At 41.7% G+C, this 21232-nt stretch overlaps 1 protein-coding gene across 2 annotated transcripts in view; it reads right to left on the bottom strand.

The window, feature by feature from the left end:
• The window catches only part of cfap300 (cilia and flagella associated protein 300), a 54767-nt gene extending 34301 nt beyond the window's left edge, over positions 1 to 20466 (bottom strand). Inside the window, exons 1-4 of one of the 2 annotated variants that reach the window (XM_078544885.1) lie at positions 20390 to 20466; positions 19535 to 19616; positions 14329 to 14404; positions 5852 to 6018 (exon numbers count right to left, since the gene is read on the bottom strand). In XM_078544885.1, the coding sequence (XP_078401011.1) occupies positions 5852 to 6018; positions 14329 to 14404; positions 19535 to 19612 (321 nt within the window). In that variant the 5' untranslated portion in view covers positions 19613 to 19616; positions 20390 to 20466. Of the gene's footprint in view, positions 1 to 5851; positions 6019 to 14328; positions 14405 to 19534; positions 19617 to 19972; positions 20090 to 20389 lie in introns of those variants that run through there. The other variant, XM_078544884.1, reaches the window with a different exon arrangement.
• Positions 20467 to 21232: the final 766 nt, after the last annotated feature.

The following is a 21232-nucleotide window of genomic DNA, read 5'->3' as shown; positions in this document are numbered from 1 at the left end:
TCCGGATGCTGCGGCACATCCGGGAGCGGGAGCGGGAGAGTTACCTGGATGCTTTGTATCAGGAGGCAGTCACAGCCGGTAGATTAAGTACCTCAAGTCCGGTCAGTGGTCAAGGTCAGCAGGGTGTGACTGCAAGTGAGGCAGGTAAAGGGATCCTGTGTTCAGGAACAAAGCCTCAGCTCTTGACCTTGTCCAACAGGTACGAGGTACTTGCTCCCTGTGTGGATGAGTAAGAGGGCTGTAGGGAGGATGAGCCAGCTGACCACGGCATAGGAGGCCATTCAAGAGGGGGGAGCAAAAAGACAAATGGTAGTTGTAGGGGATTCTATAATTAGGGGAATTGATAGCTTCCTTTGTAAGCAGGATCGAGAGTCCCGCATGGTATGTTGCCTTTCCCAGTGCCAGGGTGAGGGACATCTCTGACCGGCTTGAAAGGATATTGGAGAGGGAGGGGGAGGATCCAGTTGTTGTGGTCCACGTCGGGAAAAATAACATAGGTAAGACTAGGAAAGAGGACTTGTTTGGGGATTATCAGGAACTAGGAACTAAATTAAAGAACAGGTCCTCAAGGGTTATAATCTCCCAATTACTACCCGAGCCACGTGCAAATTGGCATAGGGACGCGAGAATAAGGGAAGTAAACACGTGGCTAAAGCAGTGGTGCGGGAAAGAGGGGTTCCATTTCGTGGGGCACTGGCATCAGTATTGGAACAGGAGGGATCTGTACCGTTGGGACGGACTCCACCTGAACCGATCTGGGACCAATGTTCCAGCAAAAAGGGTAAATAGGGTGATCAACAGGACTTTAAACTAGAATGTGGGCGGGGAGGGAAGGGTAAAACTCCAAGAAATATGACTAATGGGAAACAAAGCAGCAGGTTAGCGTGTGGTGGGGGGGTGGATTCAACTTCATGGAAAATTATGAAAAAACTGAAATGAAAGGAGAGCCCAGGAGAGGCTATTAAAGTCTCCAGAACACAAAATAGGTCAGAGTGTTTGGAAAGGGCTAGGAATCTAATTTCAAGCACATCAGATAAAGGGACGAAAATGAGAAAGGGGACGGGAAATACAGGACTGAAGGTGTTGAATCTGAATGCACGCAGTATACGAAATAAGGTAAATGAGCTTGTCGCGCAGGTTGAAATTGGCAGGAATGATGTGATGGGCATTACGGAGACATGGCTGCAAGGGGATCAGGACTGGGAGCTAAATATCCAAGGATATACATCCTATCAAAAAGATAGGCAGGTTGGCAGAGGGGCTGGGGTTGCTTTGTTAGTAAGAAATGAAATTAAATCGATAGCAAGAAATGATGTAGGGTCAGATGATGTAGAATCTGTGTGGATAGAGTTGAGGAACCGCAAAGGTAAAAAAACCATAATGGGAGTTATGTACAGGCCTCTGAACAGTAGTCAGGATGTGGGGCACAAGATACCAGGAGATAGAAAAGGTGTGTAAGAAAGGCAAGGTTACAGTGATCATTGGGGATTTCAATAAGCAGGTAGACTGGGAAAATCAGGTTGGTAGTGGATCCCAAGAAAAGGAATTTGTGGAATGTCTACGAGATGGCTTTTTGGAGCAGCTTGTGGTGGAGCCCACAAGGGAACAGGCAATTCTAGATTTAGTGATGTGTAATGAGGCAGATTTGATAAGGGAGCTTAAGGTGAAGGAACCCTTAGGAGGAAGTGACCATAATATGATAGAATTTACCCTGCAATTTGAGAGGAAAAAGCTGGAATCAGATGTAACGGTATTACAGTTGAATAAAGGCAACTACAGAGGCATGAGGGAGGAGCTGGCCAGAATTGACTGGGAGATGAGCCTAGCAGGAAAGACAGTGGAACAGCGATGACAGGAGTTTCTGGGAGTAATTTGGGAGACACAGCAAAAATTCATCCCTAGGAAGAAGAAGCATACTAAAGGGAGGACGAGGCAACCATGGCTGACAAGGGAAGTCAGGGACAACATAAAAGCTAAAGAGAAAGCATACAATGCGGCGAAGAGCAGTGGGAAACCAGGGGATTCGGAAGCCTACAAAGACCAACAGAGGACAACTAAAAAAGAAATAAGGAGGGAGAAGATTAAATATGAGGGTAAACTAGCCAGTAATATAAAAGAAGATTGCAAGAGTTTTTTTTAGATATATAAAGGGTAAGAGAGAGGCAAAAGTGGACATTGGGCCGCTGCAAAATGACACTGGAGAAGTAGTAGTGGGGAACAAAGAAATGGCAGACGAACTGAATAGGTACTTTGCGTCAGTCTTCACAGTGGAAGACACGAGTGACATCCCCAAAGTTCAAGAGAGTCGGGGGGCAGAGGTGAGTATGGTGGCCATTACCAAGGAGAAGGTGCTAGGAAAACTGAAAGATCTGAAGGTGGATAAATCACCTGGACCAGATGGATTACACCCCAGATTTCTGAAGGAGATAGCTGAAGAGATAGTGGAGGCATTAGTGGTGATCTTTCAGGAATCACTGGAGTCAGGGAGGGTCCCAGAGGACTGGAAAATCACTAATGTAACCCCCCTGTTTAAGAAGGGAGTGAGCTAAAAGACAGGAAATTACAGGCCGATTAGCCTGACCTCGGTCGTTGGTAAGATTTTAGAGTCCATTATTAAGGATGAGATTTCAGAATACTTGGAAGTGCATGGTAAAATAGGGCAAAGTCAGCATGGTTTCATCAAGGGGAGGTCATGCCTGACAAATCTGTTCGAATTCTTTGAGGAGGTAACGAGTAGGTTAGACAAAGGAGAGCCAATGGATGTTATCTACTTGGACTTCCAGGAGGCCTTTGACAAGGTGCCGCACAGGAGGCTGCTCAGTAAGATAAGAGCCCATGGTGTTAGAGGCAAGGTACTAGCATGGATATAAGATTGGCTGTCTGGCAGGAGGCAGAGAGTGGGGATAAGGGGGTCCTTCTCAGGATGGCGGCCGGTGACTAGTGGAGTTCCAAAGGGGTCAGTGTTGGGACCACAACTTTTCACCTTATACATTAATGATCTAGATGAAGGAACTAAGGGCATCCTGGCTAAGTTTGCAGATGATACAAAGATAGGTGGAGGGACAGGTAGTATTGAGGAGGTGGGGAGGCTGCAGAAGGATTTGGACAGGTTAGGAGAATGGGCAAAGAAGTGGCAGATGGAATACAACGTGGGGAAGTGTGAGGTCATGCACTTTGGTAGGAAGAAGAGGCATAGACTATTTTCTAAATGGGGAGAGAATTCAGAAATCTGGAGTGCAAAGGGACTTGGGAGTCCTAGTCCAGAATTCTCCTAAGGTTAACTTGCAGGTTGAGTCAGTAGTTAGGAAGGCAAATGCAATGTTGGCATTTATTTCAAGAGGACTAGAATATAAAAGCAGGGATGTGCTGCTGAGGCTTTATAAAGCTCTGGTCAGACCACATTTAGAATATTGTGAGCAATTTTGGGCCCCACATCTCAGGAAGGATGTGCTGGCCCTGGAGAGGTCCAGGGGAGGTTCACGAGAACAATCCCAGGAATGAAAGGCTTAACATGAGGAACGTTTGAGGGCTCTGGGTTTATACTCGATGGAGTTTAGAAGGATGAGGGGGGATCTGATTGAAACATACAGAATACTGAAAGGCCTGGATAGAGTGGACATGGGGAAGATGTTTCCATTAGTAGGAGAGACTAGGACCTGAGCGCACAGCCTCAGAGTAAAGGGAAGACCTTTTAGAACAGAGATGAGGAGAAACTTCTTTAGCCAGAGAGTGGTGAATCTATGGAGTTCATTGCCACAGAAGGCTGTGGAGGCCAGGTCATTGAGTGTATTTAAGACCGAGATAGATAGGTTCTTGATTGGTAAGGGGATCAAAAGTTACGGGAAGAAGGCGGAGAATGGGTTTGAGAAACTTATCAGCCATGATTGAATGGCGGAGCAGACTCGATGGGCCGAATGGCCTAATTTCTGCTCCTATGCCTTATGGTCTTATAGGTGTCCCTGGAGAGGGAGCACGCAGTGTCCACTGGCAAGTTTGAGGCCTTCCATGACCTGTGGGCACCACGGGGGCTGGGATGCATCATCATTCCAGGAAATTGCACTTTGATTTAAGGTTTGTTAAGTTTCCTTTGTAATTTGGTTTCAGATAGTGTCCCTTTAAAGGGACCAATTCCCCCACTTGATTTGTTAACTTGCTTAATTTGTGTCAACTTACTTTTCCTTTAACTTGTGTTAAATGTTTCTATCAAAAGAATATAAAGAGAGCCTTCTGCCATCTGGAGGCAATGGGAGTCCCCGGTGGGAGGCTCTCTATATGGGAATCCTCCCTTTTTCCATTGGTGATTTGATGTGAAGTTGCATGTAGCAGTCTCGAGCAATAGAAGACTAAGACGGCTCACGGACCTCCCGGCCGCCTGTATTACCTGTGGCCTTGAGGAGTTCCGTGTGTACGTAGGATGTGTGAGGCTGCAGTCCCTTTTTTATTATTTGAGGGGGCTACTCCTCAATCTTTGGTTGCATTTCAGCCCTGCATTCCTGATCTTTAGTCACCCGGTGTGGAGGGGGGTGGGGACTCAGGGGGTTTCCTCGTTAATCTTCTCCTAAAGGTGGCCATTAACAGCTCCAGGCAGTGGGCGGTTGAGAGTACTGTTCCACCCAACTGTCTGCCTGTCTTCCGCGGTTATGTTTGCTCCTGGGCGTCCCTGCAGAGGCAGCACGCGGTGTCCGCTGGTACACTTGAGGCCTTTGGCAATCGGTGGGCACTGCAGGTACTGGGGTGTATCATCTCCAACCAAAATATTATCCTAATTCCATTTGTTAAGTTTCCTTTAAAGTTTTGTTATAGTGCCCCGTTAAGTGACTGTCAATTAGTTCATCTGTTAATTTGATTATCGTTTGCTCAAGAGACTATAAAGAATGACTTCTGCCATTGAGAGGAGGCAGGGGCCCTCAGTGCGAGGCTCTCTGTGTTGGAGTCCTCCGTTTTTCCATTGGGGATTTGCCGTGGCGGCTGTTGCATGCAACCATCCCATGCAATGGGTGATTAAGTCAGTTCATGGACTCCCAGGCTGCATGTAATTTCTGCAGCCTTGAGGAGGCTATGTTCCAAGTGTATGTAGGTTGTGTGATGTTGCAGCCCCCCTTTCATTATTTGCGGGGGCTGCTCTTCAAGTTTTGGTTGCACTTTGGTTGCTTCGCATGAAGCTGGGCCTGCTGCTATGCATGCAGGCTGTCAGCAGTATCTTTAGCACTGGGCTGCACACCATAATCCTGGAGGTGAACAGTCAGCACTAAGTTTGCAAGCAGCTTGCATCAATTCCATCAGGCACAAGGTAATCGTACATCATGATCCGAGTGCCCACTAAGGGTCTTATCAAACATTATCCCCCTCCTTATCCAAACAGTAATAACACCACCATCATCTTCTATTTTGACTTTAATGTAGTAAAACATCCCAAAGCACTTTACAGGAGCCACATCAAACCACATCAGACCACATAAGCGTAGATGATCAAAATCTTGGTCAAAGCCATATATTTTAAAAGTGTATCTTAAAGGAGGAAAGGGAGGTAGAAAACAGAGCAAGCACGATAAGTTGCATATTTATGTTAGCAATAGCACAATGGTCTGGGATCAAATTAATAATGCTTCTTTAAAAATCAATATCAATACTTCCTCTCACCTGAAGAATGCAAAGCTCTCCATCTTGCAGTCAAGCTAAGAGGTGAAAAGTAATCTCAACTGCGTTAGGCAAATTCAATGCTGGGGCCAAAACCAGCAATATTTTGTTTGTGAAGCAAGTAACACTTTCACTTACATTATTAAAACAAGTTAATTTTGTACACTGATGCCATTAACACAAAATGGCATTTTCTGTTCCACTAATGTCTTACCTGTCGAAGCTGATCAGAGATAATAAAATCCTCATAAAATTCATCCAAACACTTGGTAATATGTCCCGTTTCTCGCACGATCCCTTCAGTGTACAAACAGTCAAAGAATAACATTGAAAGTTGACTGCAGGGAACCTCTTCAGCCTCTATTTTCTTAACTTCTGTTCCTACTAAGACAGAATTAAAGATAAATGGAAACATATAATGAATAAATTGCCCATATTTACATAGAAGGTAAACATCATATGTTTGATTTTGTCACGAACAATTGCTTTATCCTTCAGTAAACTACAGAGCATTCTGAACACCATTGATAAGACCATAAGACGTAGGAGCAGAAGTAGGCCATTCAGCCTATCGAGTCTGCTCTGCCATTCAATGAGACGATGGCTGATCTGATAATTGTCTTGCCTTTTCCCCATAAGCCTTGATTCCCTTACAGATTAAAAATCTGTCTATCTCAGCCTTGAGTATACTTAACGACCCAGCCTCTACAGTCCTCTTCGGTAAAAAGTTCCACAGATTCACTACCCTCTGAGAGAAGAAATTCCTCCTCATCTGTCTTAAATGGATGACCCTTTACTCTGAGATTATGCCTTCTGGTCCTAGACTCTCCCACAAGGGGAAACAGCCTCTCAGCATCTACCCTGTCAAGCCCCCTAAGAAAAATATATGTTTCAATAAGGTCACCTCTCATTCATCTAAACTCCAATGAGTACAAGACCAACCTACTCAATCTCTCCTCATAATCTATACCCAGGATCAACCTAGTGAACCTTCTCTGGACTGCCTCCAATGCCAGTATATCTTTCCTCAGATAAGGGGATCAAAACTGTACACAGTATTCTAGGTGTGGTCTGACTAGTGCCTTGTATAGTCTTAGCAAGACTTCCCTATTTTTATACTCCATTCCCTTTGAAATAAAGGCCAACATTCAATTTGCCTTCCCTAATACCTGCTGAATTTGTATGCTAGCTTTTTGTGATTCATGCACGAGAACCCCTCCAAATCCCTCTGTGCTGCAGCTTTCTGCAGTCTTTCTCCATTTAAATAATATTCAGCTCCTCTATTCTTCCTGTCAAAGTGCATAACCTCACATTTTCCCACATTATATTCCATCTGCCACATTTTTGCCCGCTCACTTAACCTGTCTATATCCCTCTATAGACTCTTTGTGTCATCCTCACCACTTGCCTTCCCACCTGTTTTTGTATCATCCGCAAACTTGGCAATAGTACATTCATTTCCCTCACCCAAGTCATTCATGCATATTGTAAATAATTGTGGCCCCAGCACTGATCCCTGTGGACTCCATTAGTTATAGGTTGCCATCCTGAAAATACCCCCCTTCTCCCAACTCTCCATCTTCTATTAGTTAGCCAATCTCTATCCATGCTAATATACTACCCCCAACGCCATGAGCTCTTATCTTATTAAGTAGCCTTATGTGCAGTACCTTATCGAATGTCTTTTGGAAATCCAAATATGTTACATTTACTGGTTTCCCTTTATCTATCCTGCTTGTTACCTTTATTAGAATAATTTGAGGAGGTATCCCCTTCATGAAGCCATGCTTACTCTACTTGATTATATTATGTATTTCTAAATGCTCTGCCAATACATCCTTTATAATAAACTCCAACATTTTCCCAATGGCCTATAGTTACCTGTTTTTTGTCTTCCTCCCTTTTTGAATAAGCGTGTTACACTGGCTGTTTTCCAATCCTCTGGGACCATTCCAGAATCTAAGGACTCTTGGAAGATTACTAACAGTGCATCCATTATCTCTGTAGCTGCTTCCTTTAATATCCTAGGATGCAACCCATCAGGTCCAGGAGGCTTATCAGCCTTTAGCCCCATTATTTTCAGTAGTACTTTTTCTCTAGTGATAGTTATTGTATTTATTTCTGCCTCCCACCCTTTTGCCCCTTGATTATTTAGTAATTTTGGAATGCTATTAGTATCTTCTACCATGAAGACTATTGCAAAGTATTTATTCAACTCCTTTGCCATTTCCTGGTTTCCCATTATTATTTCCCCATCCTCATTCTCTAAAGAGCCTATGTTCACTTTTGCCTCTCTATTCCTTTATATATATTTAAAGAAGCTCTTACTGTCCATTTTTATATTACTTGCTAGTTTACCCTCAACACACTGATGCTCTAACACACTGCATCATGAAGTGATAATATGCAACCTCACAACCGCAATTGCCATTCAGCAAATTTCCAGTTTGGACTTTGCCGCCATCAGAGCTGGCACACTCCACAGTACACGACACCTCATGATCATTCTTGCACACCATAAACAGTTGCTTCAAAGGCAGTCCTGCCAGAGGCATGCCACCACATAAACTGGACACATTCAGCTGGGGGAGCGTATTTGGTGCAGAAGGAAATAAAGAAACAGTTGAAAATTGGGAACACAAATAAATGTAAATACAATTGGGTAGTATGTGCCTTATGCTTAATGAAAAGGAGGTTCTGCCAGGATGTTGCAGGTGTTGCTTTAAGCAAGAATAACATGGATAAAAATTATAAGGCTCAGTGCACAACTTTTTAATAGTACATTATTGTACATATTTCACACAATTGACATGTGGTTTGTATAACAGCATAGTTACTTGGCCAAACTGCCTAAGTATTGCTAGTCTTGCCTTTGCAATGAAACAGATTTAACGTGGCTGTTGTCAGCAACACAAGCAACATCCTTTTGTCAGGTTTGCAATTAACCTGGGAAGTAAATTTTCAGGAATGGATGAAGAAACATCAGGACTGAGGTTTTCTACTGCAATCCTCAGAATGTGACTTCCCTTCCATTAACGTTAATGAGCAGAAACCACAGGGAGAAACCTCTTTGAGAGTCAGGGGGTCCATTACATCTCGCAGAATTCCCAGCCTCTGACCTGCACTTGTAGCCACGGTATTTATATGGTTGGTCTAGTTACGTTTCTGGTCAATGGTAGCCCCCAGGATGTTGATAGTCGGGGATTCAGCAATAGTAATGCCACTGAATGTCAAGGGGAGATGGTTTGATTCTCTCATGTTGGAGATGGTCATTGCCTAGCACTTGTGTGGCACAAATGTTACTTGTGACTTATCAGCCTAAGTCTGAATGTTATCCAGGTCTTGTTACATACGGACACAGGCTGCCTTAGTACCTGAGGAGTAACAATGGTGCTGGATATTGTGCAATCATCAGCAAACATCCCCACTTCTGACCTTATAATAGAGGAGGCCATTGATGAAGCAGCGAAAGATGGTTGGGCCAAGGACGTTACCCTAAAGTACTCCTGCTGCGATGTCCTGGGATTGAGATGATTGGCCTCCGACAATCACATCCATCTTTCTTTGTGCTATAGGTATGACTCCAGCCAGTAGATAGTTTCCCCTGATTCCCATTGACTTGAGTTTTGCTAGGGCTTCTAGATGCCGCAGTCGGTCAAACGTTGCCTTGATTTCGAGAGGAGTCACTTTCACCTCACTTCTTGAATTCAGCTCTTTTTTCAATAAGATCTGCAGCCAAGTAGCCTTGGTGGAACTCAAACTGAACATCGGTGAGCAGGTTATTGCTGTGTAAATGCCGCTTGATAGCACTGCCGATGAGCCTTTCCATCACTTGACTGATGATTGAGAGTAGACTGATGGGGCAATAATTAGCTGGATTGGATTTGTTCTCCTTTTTTGTGGAGAGGGCATAACTGTCCTGGGCAATTTTGCACATTGTTGAGTAGATGCCAGTCTTGTAGCTGTACTGGAATAGCTTGGTTAGAGGAATGGCTGGTTCTGGAGCATAAATCTTCAGTACTACTGCCAGGATGTTGTCAGGACCTATAGTCTTTGCTGTATCCAGTGCCTTCAGCCCTTTCTTGACATCATGTGGAGTGAATTGAATTGGCTGAAGGCTGGCATCTGTGATGCTGGGGGCCTCAGGAGGAGGCTGAGGTGGATCATCCACTTGACACTTCTTGCTGAAGGTAGTTGCAAATGCTTTAAACTTGTCTTTTGTATTAACGTAAGAAGTAAGAGAGGAAGGTATTAATATGGGGCATGAAAACAGATTTTGACAGGAAGGGACAGAGTGTATAAATCTAAGAGTAAATCAACAGACAAGGCTAGAGGTTACAAAAGTAATAAAAAGGACAAAACTTAAGGCTCTGTATCTAAATGCACGTAGCATTTGAAACAAAACAGATGAACTGATCATGCAAAAAGAGATAAATAGCCATTAGAGACATGGCTGTAGGATGGCATAGATCGGGACCTGAATATTGAAGGGTATGTGACATTTAGGAAGTTAGGAAAAAGTGGAGGGGTGGCTCTGCTAATTAAAGATGACATTAGCATAATAGAGAGAGATGATCTAAGTTCAGGAAACCAGGATATAGAAGCGGTTTGGGTAGAGATGAGGAAGGATAAAATAAGGAGTCACTTGTGGGAGTGGTGTAATGGCTCCCCTAACAGTACCCACATGATAGGATGGAAAATGAAGGAAGAAATAATGGGAGCTTGTCAGAAAGGTATGGCGATAATCATGAGAAATTTTAATCTACATATAGACTGGAAAAATCAGATAGGCAAAAGTAGCCTAGATGAGGAGCTCATCGAATGTTTTCGGGATAATTTCTTAGATCAGCATGTTCTGGAGCCATCCAGGGAACAGAGTATACTAGACCCGGTATTGTACAATGAGATAGGATTAATTAATGACCTGATAGTGAAGGCGCTTCTAGGTAGCAGTGATCATAATATGATTGAATTTTACATTCAGTTGGAGGGAGAGAAGAATGGGTCTAAGACTAGTATTTTAAACTTAAATAAGGGCAATTATGAGGGCATGAAAGCAGAGCTAGCGAAAGTGAACTGGCAATTTAGGTTAAGGGATAGGTCAATAGCGACGCAGTGGCAGACATTTAAGGAGATATCTCAGAATGCACAGAACAGATACATTCCAACAAGAGAGAAATATTCAAAGGGGAGGACCCACCATCTGTGGTTAACTAAAAAAGTTAAAGATAATATCAAACTTAAAGGGAAAGAATATAATTGAGCAAAGATGGGTGGCAGGTCAGAAGATTGGACAGAATATGAAAAACATCAAAGAATGACAAAGATTAAAAAGAACGGAAAAGTTAAAGTACGAGAGAAAGCTAGCTAGAAATATAAATGCAGATAGTAAGAGTTTCATAGACATTTTAAAAAAAAGTTAACAAAGTGAATATTGGTCCTATAGAAAATGAGTCTGTGGGATTAATAATGGAAAATAAGGAGATAGCAGATGGACTGAACTGGTATTTTGCATCGGTCTTCGCTATAGCGGACACAAGTAACATCCCAGAAATAGCTGTAAATCAGGAATTGGAAGGGAGGGAAGAACTCAAGAAAATTACAATCACCAGGGAAGTGGTATTTAGCAAATTGTTGGAACTGTGGGTTGACAAGTCCTGGGGTCCTGATGGATTTCATCCTACGGTTTTAAAAGAAGTGGCTAGTGAGATAGTTAACACATTGGTTTTAATTTTCCAAAATTCACTAGATTCAGGGAAGATTCCATTAGATTGGAAAATAGCTAATGTAACTCCTTTATTCAAAAAGGGAGGGAGACAGAAAGCAGGAAACTATAAGCCAGTTAGATTAACGTCTGTCATAGGAAAAATTAAAGGGAATTATTAAAGATGTTATCGAAGGGCACTTACATAAATTCAAGGTAATCAGGCAGAGTCAACATGGTTTTGTGAAAGGGAAATCATATTCAATCAATTTATTGGAGTTCTTCGAAGAAGATGTGCTGTGGATAAAGGGGAACCAGCGGACGTACTGTACTTAGTTTTTCAGAAGGCATTTGATAAGGTGCCACATCAAAGGTTATTACAGAAAATAGCTATTTGTGTAGGGGGTAACATATTAGTGTGGATAGAAGCTAACAGGAAACAGAGAGTAGACATAAATGGGTCATTTTCTGGTTGGCAGGATGTGACAAGTGGTGTGCAACAGGGATCAGTGCTGCAGCCTCAGCTCTTTACAATTTATATACATGATTTGGATGAAGAAACTGATTGCACGGTTGCTAAATTTGCTGATGACACAAAGATAGGTAGGAAAGTAAGTTGTGAAGGTGACATAAGGAGGCTACAAATGGATATAGATAGGTTAGCTGAGCGGGCAAAGATCTGCCAAATGGAGTATGATGTGGGAAAATGTGAGGTTGTCCATTTTGGCAGGATGAATAAAAAAGAAACATATTATCTAAATGATGAGACATTGCAGAGCTCTGAGATGCAGAGGGATCTGGATGTCCTAGTGCATAAATCGCAAAAGGTTGGTATGCAGATGCAGCAAATAATTAGCAAAGCTAATAGAAAAAATGTTATCATTTATTGCAAGAGGAATTGAATACAAGAGTAGGGATATTATGCTTCAGTTATACAAGGCATTGATGAGGCCACATCTGGAGTACTGTGTACAGTATTGGTCTCCTTATTTAAGGAAAAAGGTAAATGCATTGGAAGCAGTTTAGGGAAGATTTACTAGGTTAATACCTGGAACGGGTGGGTTGTTCTAATGAGGAAAGGCTGAACAGGCTAGGCTTGTGCCCACTGGAGTTTAGAAGAGTAAGAGATGACTTGATTGAAACATATAAGATCCTGAGGGGGCTTGACAGGGTGGATGTGGAAAGGATGTTTCCTCTTGTGGAGAGTCTAGAACTAGGGGTCACTGTTTAAAAATAAAGGGGTCGTCCATTTAAGACAGAGATGAGGAAAAATGTTTCCTCTCAGAGGGTTGAGAGTTTGTGATTCTCTTCCTCATAGGTGGTTGAGGCAGAGTCTTTGAATATCTTTAAGGCAGAAGTAGGTAGATTCTTGATCAGCAAGAAGGTGAAAAGTTATCGGGAGTAGGCAGGAATGTGGAGTTGAGGTTAAAATTAGATCAGACATGATCTTATTGAATGGTGGAGCAGGCTTGAGGGGCTGAGTGGCCTACTCCTGCTCCTAATTCGTACATTCGTATGTATGTACGTACTGGGCTTCCCCATCACTGAGGATGGGGATGTTTAAGAAGTCTCCTCCTCTGGTTAGTTGTTTAAATGTCCATCGCCATTCACAACTGGGCGTGGGAGGACTGCAGTTTTGATATGATTCAATGGCAGTGGAGTTACATAGATCTGTCTATCACATGCTACTTCTGCTGTTTAGCATTTATGTAGTCGCCTCACCAGGTTGGCACCTCATTTCTAGCTATATCTGGTGCTGCTCCTGGTATGCTCTCCTGCACTCTTCATTGAACCAGGGTTGATCCTCAAGCTTGATGGTAACACTAGAGTGAATAATATGTCATGCCATGAGATTACAGATTGTGGTTTAATAAAATCCTGCTGCTGATGGTCCACCATCATGTATGTCCAGTTTGAGTTGCTAGATTTGTTCTGAATCTATCCCATTTAGCATGGTGGTAGTGCCACACAACATGATGAATGATATCTTCAGTGTGAATACAGGACATTGTCTCTGAAAGAACTGTGCAGTGGTCTTACCAATACTATCATGGATAGGTACATCTGCAACAGGTAGTTTGGTGAGGACGAAATCAAGCAGGTTTTTCCATGATTCCTTCAGGAGTTGGCCAGTTCAGTCAAGGTGCTACCAAGTTACTCTTAGTGATGGGCATTGAAGGCCCCTTACCCAGAGTACATTCTGCATGGACAAATGTAAAGTAATTTACATTGAAAGGAGAAATAGGCAACACACGTATTCTGTGAATTGTACTGAAGTTGATACAGATGAAGTGCTCAAAATGTCCAACCATAGCAAAGCCATAATTAGCAAAGTCAGTAGAATGCTGAAGTATAGAGCCAAATCAGTAAAATACATACCAGAAGAAGTCCTGAGCATACTGTCAGAACACTATTTCAGTACTGTGTCTATTTCTGGACCACAAAACACAGTCTCAGAGGTCTAAATATGAGGAAAGGTTGGAGAAACATGGGTCCTTCAGTATTGAAAAGAGATGTTTAAGAGATGATCTCATCAAGGTATACATAATCATTAGTAGTACAGTTAAAAGGGTAAATCAAACAAAATTGTTCAAATTAAACTATAAGAGCAGAATAAGTTATCACAGGTTTAAACTATTAAAATATACATTCACAACTGTTATCAGGATTTTTTTTAAACACAGAGTAGTCACCATATGGAATGGACTCTAAGGTACAGTAGTACAAGTAGAAAATGGAATAATTTAAGAATCAACTGGATGCCTCAATGAGGGGACTTCAGGCTTTTACTTTTAGACTTCAGGATTGCTGAGCTATATAACTGGAATAGCCGACTTTGTCTGTCTTTCACAGTACTTTAAAATAGAGAACAGTTATCTTAATTTGTGCAATGTTTGTAACAATTGGTGTTCAATTCAGTCTACCATTTAAATCAAATCAAACTAAATTATTCCCTACAACAGCTTTGACAGCAATGCTATTCATACCTAGAGTTGTCCATTCAGATGATAAAGGTGAGAGTATCTTCAGATTAGCCATAACATTTGGATCCTGGAAAAATGCCTATGGGGTAAAATATATAAAATGAATGAATCCAATAAACAGATACAATAATTATTTGCTAAATGTATTTCTCATATATATTACTAAATACATTTTTACATAACAGTGAATGGATGTGAAGTGTTTTGAAATCCCATTGGAATAATAAAGGTGCTATATAAATACATTTTTTTACTACTATCAATGCTAATGCAGTGAGTAATGTCAGCTGAGCTCATTGGAAACACTCTCACCTCTGAGTCAAAAGATTGTTGGTTCAAATCCCACTCCAGATACTAGAGTACAAAATCTAGACTGGCATTGCAGTGCATTACTGAGGGAGTGCTCCATTGTCTGAATTGCCATCTTTTAGATGAGACATTAAACCAAGGCCCCGTCTGCTCTCTCTGTTAGGCATCAAAGATTCTAGGGCACTATTTTGAAGAACAGCAGGGGAGTTTGCCAGTATTTACCTCTCAACCAACTAGTTAAAATAGATTACCTGCTCATAGTCATGTTGCTGTTTGTAGGGGTTTGCTGTGCACAAGTTGGCTACCACATTTGCTACATTAATTACAAGAGCAATTATATTTCAAAATTATTTGACTGGCTGTAAAGCACTTTGGAACTAAAAACAGAAAATGCTGGAAAAATTCAGCAGGTCTGGCAGTATCATTGGAGAGAGAAACAGAGTTAACGTTTCGAGTCCGTATTATTCTTCTTCAGAGCAGCTCTGTTAGCTTTGTTTCTCTCTCCACAGATGCTGCCAGACCTGCTGAGTTTTTCCAGCATTTTCTGTTTTTATTTCAGATTTCCAGTATCCGCAGTATTTTGCTTTCATCTAAACATTTTAGAACACCCGAAGGTCATGAAAGGTGCCTTATAAATGCAAGTCTTTCTTTCTTTTAACAAACTGCTCCACTCTGTAGAATATGTTGTTGTCCTATTCTATTGGCTTTTCATAAAGTGAAATAGCCACCTAGTTATTCTCCAAAAGTTTACTCAGTTTACATTAGGAGACAGTAACATTCAAACACTCATTTAGATCTTAAGTTCATTTGACACTTGGCAAAGAACAATGGTATACAGTTTCTGCTCATTTGCACTAATAATATCAGAGTAACAAAAACAAGAAAAAAATGCTGGAAAAACTCAGCAGCTCTGGCAACATCTGTGGAGAAAAGCAGAATTACTGTTTCAGGTCAAGCTGACCTTTCATCAGAGCTGAAGAAAGATAGAAATGTAAGTGTTTTTAAGCCAGTGGAAGGGGGCAGGAAGGTGGCAAGAGGAACAAAGGATGGGTGGAGGGCAAGGGAGATTAACGAAAGATTTCAAGGTGCCAAAAAGAGTGGTAATGAGTATAGTACAGAAACAAAAGTTGTGTCCAAATGAGAGGTGAATGGCTACGTTGAGGAATCGTACTCTATGTGTTTTTTCCTCTTCACTGTTTTGCTGGGTTGGTCTTATCTTGTTTCTTTCTTTATCCCTTCAAGTTGCTTTCAGATAGCCTTACGTAGCCATTCATGCTTCATTTGGACGCAACCTTTGTTTCCTTACTATATCCATAACCACTCTCTTTGACTGTTGCATCATAAAATATTTTATTTTATCTCCCCTGCCCTCCACCCTATCACAGGCCTTCTCCTTTGTTCTTCCTGCCCCTCCCCCTTTCACTGGTTTAAAAACTCTTACATTTCTATCTTTGTTCAGTCCCGATGAAAAGTCATCTCGACCTGAAACATTAATTTTGGTTCTCGCCACAGGTGCTGCCTGGCCTGTTGAGTTTTTCCAGCATTTTTTCTTTTTATTTCAGATTTCCAGCATCCACAGTATTTTGCCTGTGCAATATTAGCGCAATCTGGACAAAATTAGCTAAACCAATGCAAAAGATCATGGAACTTGAATGTAAGTGAACTACACCCAAAATATGTTTGCTTTGTGTTTTCTGTATCATGATAATGAAAGAAAAACACCGAATTGTGTCTGTAAATATTGGATTTTAAAAATAAGACCTGAGTTTTTAAAAATGCACACAAGCCACTGGCTAGAATGCTGCAGGGTGACTCCCTAAGAAGTAATGGAACCCCACCCTGTTACCAGACAAGGTACTTTTAAAGACATCCAGCAACTAATTGCTCCCTGCAGTAGAGACAATGGGACACAATGGGAAATTAGTATCATTTCATCTAGAAATCCTGTGAGCAATGCCCAGACAGATTTGTGAATTTGCTTCCCACTTGGAATGTACAAAGAAGGAGTTAAAAGTGAGCTGAAAAGCTGCCCCGGTGTCTGTCTGTTGGTGGGTGTTCTGAGAGAGAGCAAGTGCTGGAAATTTGCCTCAGAAGTAACAGCCATACACCATTTTGCAGGTATCCCAATCTCTCTCCCTCTCTACTAAATTCAACACTACTGGAACCTCAAAACCAACTATTCATCTCCCGGAGTCAATTCCACTGGAATCTCAAATCGCAACAGCCACAACGCTGAATCACCCACTCCCCATGAGTCAAGGACTGTTCTGCATACATATATACATATACACATATACATATATATTCAGATACTTCAAGCTAAATTCCTACTTTTAACCTGTATGACCGTTTATGCATGTGTTTTATCCTTTCTTGCCTTTAGTAGTTAATAGACTTACTCTTACCTTTAACTCAAGAAAGTCTTGATCAAATTGGCTCCTACAAAACCAGAACGATTGGGTCTGGGAGAATAGTATCGGCGAAAGGGATCATTTTTAGATTAAATCTTGTTGTGACCAACAAGAGAGCATGGGGAGGGGTGGGGGGGCAGTTGAATAAAAACATGGAGCCAGTTCATCCCTCCTCACCTGGGGCATAACAATTTGGGGCTGTCCCAGCCAGACGGTAACAAATTGAGGGGTCTTGCCTGGGTCAACAACTTTGGGGAACCTCACTTAGGGGTGGGTCATAACAAATGTAATCTTTTACACTGATTTAAGATTTAATTCACTTCAACCATGCCCTGCCCATGAAATTTTTCATAACCCCACCCCCCACCAACCCCAAGTCAAAATTACAATAACGGCCAATTACACTGGTTAGCGAAGGCTCTTCAAATTATGTTCATTTTCTTAGGCACACAGGCACTAATAAGCACATTTTAAAAGATTTTCATATCAAGGAATATTAATTTACTTAGAAACTGACTGGTGTTTACCACTGAAACTGGTAAATATTTAAGTATATTTATTTATAATATTTTTAAAAATTTAAAATATTTATTTTTAGAGATTAATTTTCAGGGATTTTAAAGCAGTCTACTCTTAAATGGAAGGCTGGATAAGCTTATAAAAAAGCTTATTTTGGTGATAAACTCATTTTCATTTCTATTAAAATTACACCAGGTTACCACTCTTAAAGGCATCAATGAATACTCCTTAATGAAAGAAAACAAACAATTATGTCCTATTATGCTATCCAATTGCACTGATTCATGAACATTTTATGCTTGTGATTATGCAAATAAATTTGATCAGAAACTTGCAGAGTAATCTAACCAGCGCAATTTTGAATACAGTTTGAACAAAATCTCATGATTGAGTCTACCCTATGAATCTGAAAAACATAAAAGTTCAGTAGGGCACAGTGTGAAAGGCTACTTGCTGAAAATATAAAGTCATTTTGTAGACAAAAGGTTCCAGGATAGAAAAGGATTACCACAGGTAATTGAACTAGAGTAGTGGAATATATGAATTTCTATAAATATCATGTGCTGTGATTTGTTGGCCTGGTACAATTCTGCATTAACACTGCAATAGGCCATGAAAATGCCTGTTTCTGGACAGATCTAAGCCAGTGGTTCTTAAATGGGGTCAGGGGGGCTCCTTGGGGTTTGCAGACACCATCCAGGGGTCCACGACTCGGGTGGCCCTACAGGTGACCAATACTGGCAACCACCTGGGGCATTGTGACAAGAAGAAATGAGTGAGCAGTGGCCAGAGGTATGTTCTGTTTCCCCATACTCCTGCTCTTCCCCCTGCTCCTCTAGTGCTCTCTCCTTGCTCTTGTTTTCTCCACACTCTGCTGACCCCATGCTCTTGCCCTCTCTCTCTGCATCTCTGTGCTCAACTCTGACATGATCCTGCTCTTCCTCTGCTCCTCTGGTGCTTTCTCTTTGCTTTGCTTTCTCCAGCCCCTTGCTCTCTCCAGGCCCCTGCTCTTTTTGTGCCCTTCTCTCTCCGAGTCTCCTGTTCTCCCTAGTTCTCCTGCTTGCCCCTTACCCATTCTCTCCATGCTGTGATTTCCCAGTGCTTCTCCCTCTGATCCACCAGTGCTTTTTTTGTGCTCTATTCTACTCCGATCCCTTCTCTATCTGAATTCATGCTCACTCTGTGCTCCTGTCAAGGATGGACAGATTTTGCAGTGAAAAACAGGCATACCCATTGTTAATTGTATATTAATTTTGTTTAATTGTTTGCAGTTAGTAAGCAATAACTAGGGATCCATTAGTATCCTAATAAATTGACTAACTGTAGTTGTTGTGTTAGAAGGTACATCCTTGTAATGTGTAATTGTGTAAATAAATGTTTATAAAGTGTGGAAAGATTGGCTCTAGTTCTAACTTTCACAACTTGCTTTCCGGAATATAACACCTACCTCACTGATAGCCGTAGGTAATACCTGTTTTCTTAAAAGCATTATTAAACCGCTCATCACATGCAACATTTTTATATTATGAATATACTATATTATTATACTTTAGGTTGTGATGGTGCTGTGTGTATGTATGGGCGGGGGGAGGGTTCTTGATTCTTAATCCATTTGAAAAGGCATCCTTCAACCAAAAATGTTTTAGACCCACTACACATTCATAATATACAGATATTCATAGAACATTCAGGAGGATAGTACTTTACTTACAACTGATTTAAAAGTTATGTTTAAAAGGATATTTTTGTTGAGTTCTGGGAAACAAAATTGATGAGCCCAAACATGTGTTGGATACAAGATCTATAAATCAAAGAAGGCTCTTCAAAATTACATGATGGCTAAACAAGACACTGTGGGCGGATATTTGAAACAAAATTACATGCATTATCATAGCGCCAAAAATACCATTGGGCAAATATGTAGTTCGGTAATTTATGAAAAAAATAACGCGAGAATATACCGCACTTACCAGTACAAAATTATCCTTTTCATAAGCCTGGAAGTATTGATCAAAACTAAAAACCTGCACTGCGATCCTTCCATGCATTGACCTAACAGGAGGGAAAATGCAAAAAGGAGAAAATCTTTATTGGAACTCGTGTCGTAAATACTATTTCAATATCAGCTTGTAAAAGACTAACGAGCTTTGTTTCTGGTGAATGCTAGTAATTTATTTTAAAAGTAGTCACATTGTCAATTTAAAAGCCTTTAACCCAAAGGCTACTGTCTGGTCGCCTGGTGACTTCAAATAATAATAAAGATAATAATCCAGCGGTTAGATAAATCAATGAGACCATTAAGTTAATGAATCAGCCGGTAAGTTCCTGCTCCCCTTTCCCCCTCTCTCAGTGAGCACTCGGATCCCAGCCTGAGTCTCGCACCATTACTTTCCGACCGCAGATTTTACCATCTCACAAGCAGGTCTCTGGTTTTACTATCCTCCATGAAGTTGATCTTCTTGTTACTCAGATGCCTGAAAGTAAAAGCTGGTTTCACACCCCTTTCTGCGGCCATTGCTTCGCCTGTGTTTATTAGTTGCTAGGAAACGCCCTGCCACTCTCAAATCCTTCCCTGGACTCCTGATACCAAATCCTGTCAGTTCCTGCATTGCAGGCAGCATTTGGAACCAGGAGAGAGCAAATGGGAAGGTCGCGCACACTGGGCACATTTGGGAGGGATGGGGGGAGAGTTGCCAACTCTCCAGGATTGGCCTGGTGTCTCCAGGAATGAAACATCATTCTCCAGGACTGGTGTGTGTAACCCTGGAGAAAAATTATAGGGACATTAAAAAGGACAGTTTAAAAAAAAAACGTTTAAACATTACCCTTTCCCTGATATAAAAATATTGAAAATGGGGTAAAAAAAAGTGAAGAGTCATACGGACTCGAAACGTTAACTGTGTTCCTCTCCGCAGATGCTGTCAGACCTGCTGAGTTTTTCCAGCTATTTTTGTTTTTGTTAAAAAAAAAGGTTGTTTGGCTGACAGTCAAGAATCATCCAATTGGGTAATCAGTCTTTTTGCTTTCCAATTGGCATAGGAAGGCAGTGTGTCACAAGGATGGACGCTTGGCTGGAGTTTAGGGCCATATCATATGATGAAATCTCCAGGAATACATTTAATCTCAGCTGGCAACCTAGGAGTAAGGAATTGGATCAAGCCCAAAAAATGTTTTTTGAGGGGGGAGGGGATTGGATAAGGTCCAAAGTGGGAGTGGGGATCACAATGTGTGATTTATTGTGTTTATTCCAATGCAGAAGGCAAACTTTGTTCATTTGAATGGTTTCTGCGTGCAGCCAGTGCTAAGTTCACTGCTGAGCAGTTGCACACCTGAACAGAGATGCAAAATCTGGAGGGGCAAATGAGTTTAAGTCTGCATTACTTAAGGCAAGCTGAGCTGGGGCTGCAATTCATTGCAGAAGTAACTTGGACCTTGGAAAGACACTGGAATGGCACATCTGGGTTCCAAGGTTCTTCAACAGAGCACTGGATGCTTTGGTGCAGGAGGACAACAGGAGGAGAAAGATCCTCCAGCCACAGGGACCTCCAGGCAAACCTTGAGAGAGCAATGGGAGCTGATACACGTGCATGTCAATGGCAACAGTGTAGTCTTGAAGGTGAGGATGCAGTGCTGACTGAAGTTTAATGATCTCACACAAGTGGTCAAGG

This window comes from Cetorhinus maximus, chromosome 7, assembly GCF_964194155.1.
Source record: "Cetorhinus maximus chromosome 7, sCetMax3.hap1.1, whole genome shotgun sequence".
NCBI lineage: Eukaryota > Metazoa > Chordata > Chondrichthyes > Lamniformes > Cetorhinidae > Cetorhinus > Cetorhinus maximus.
This window is presented reverse-complemented; position numbering and strand designations above follow the sequence as displayed.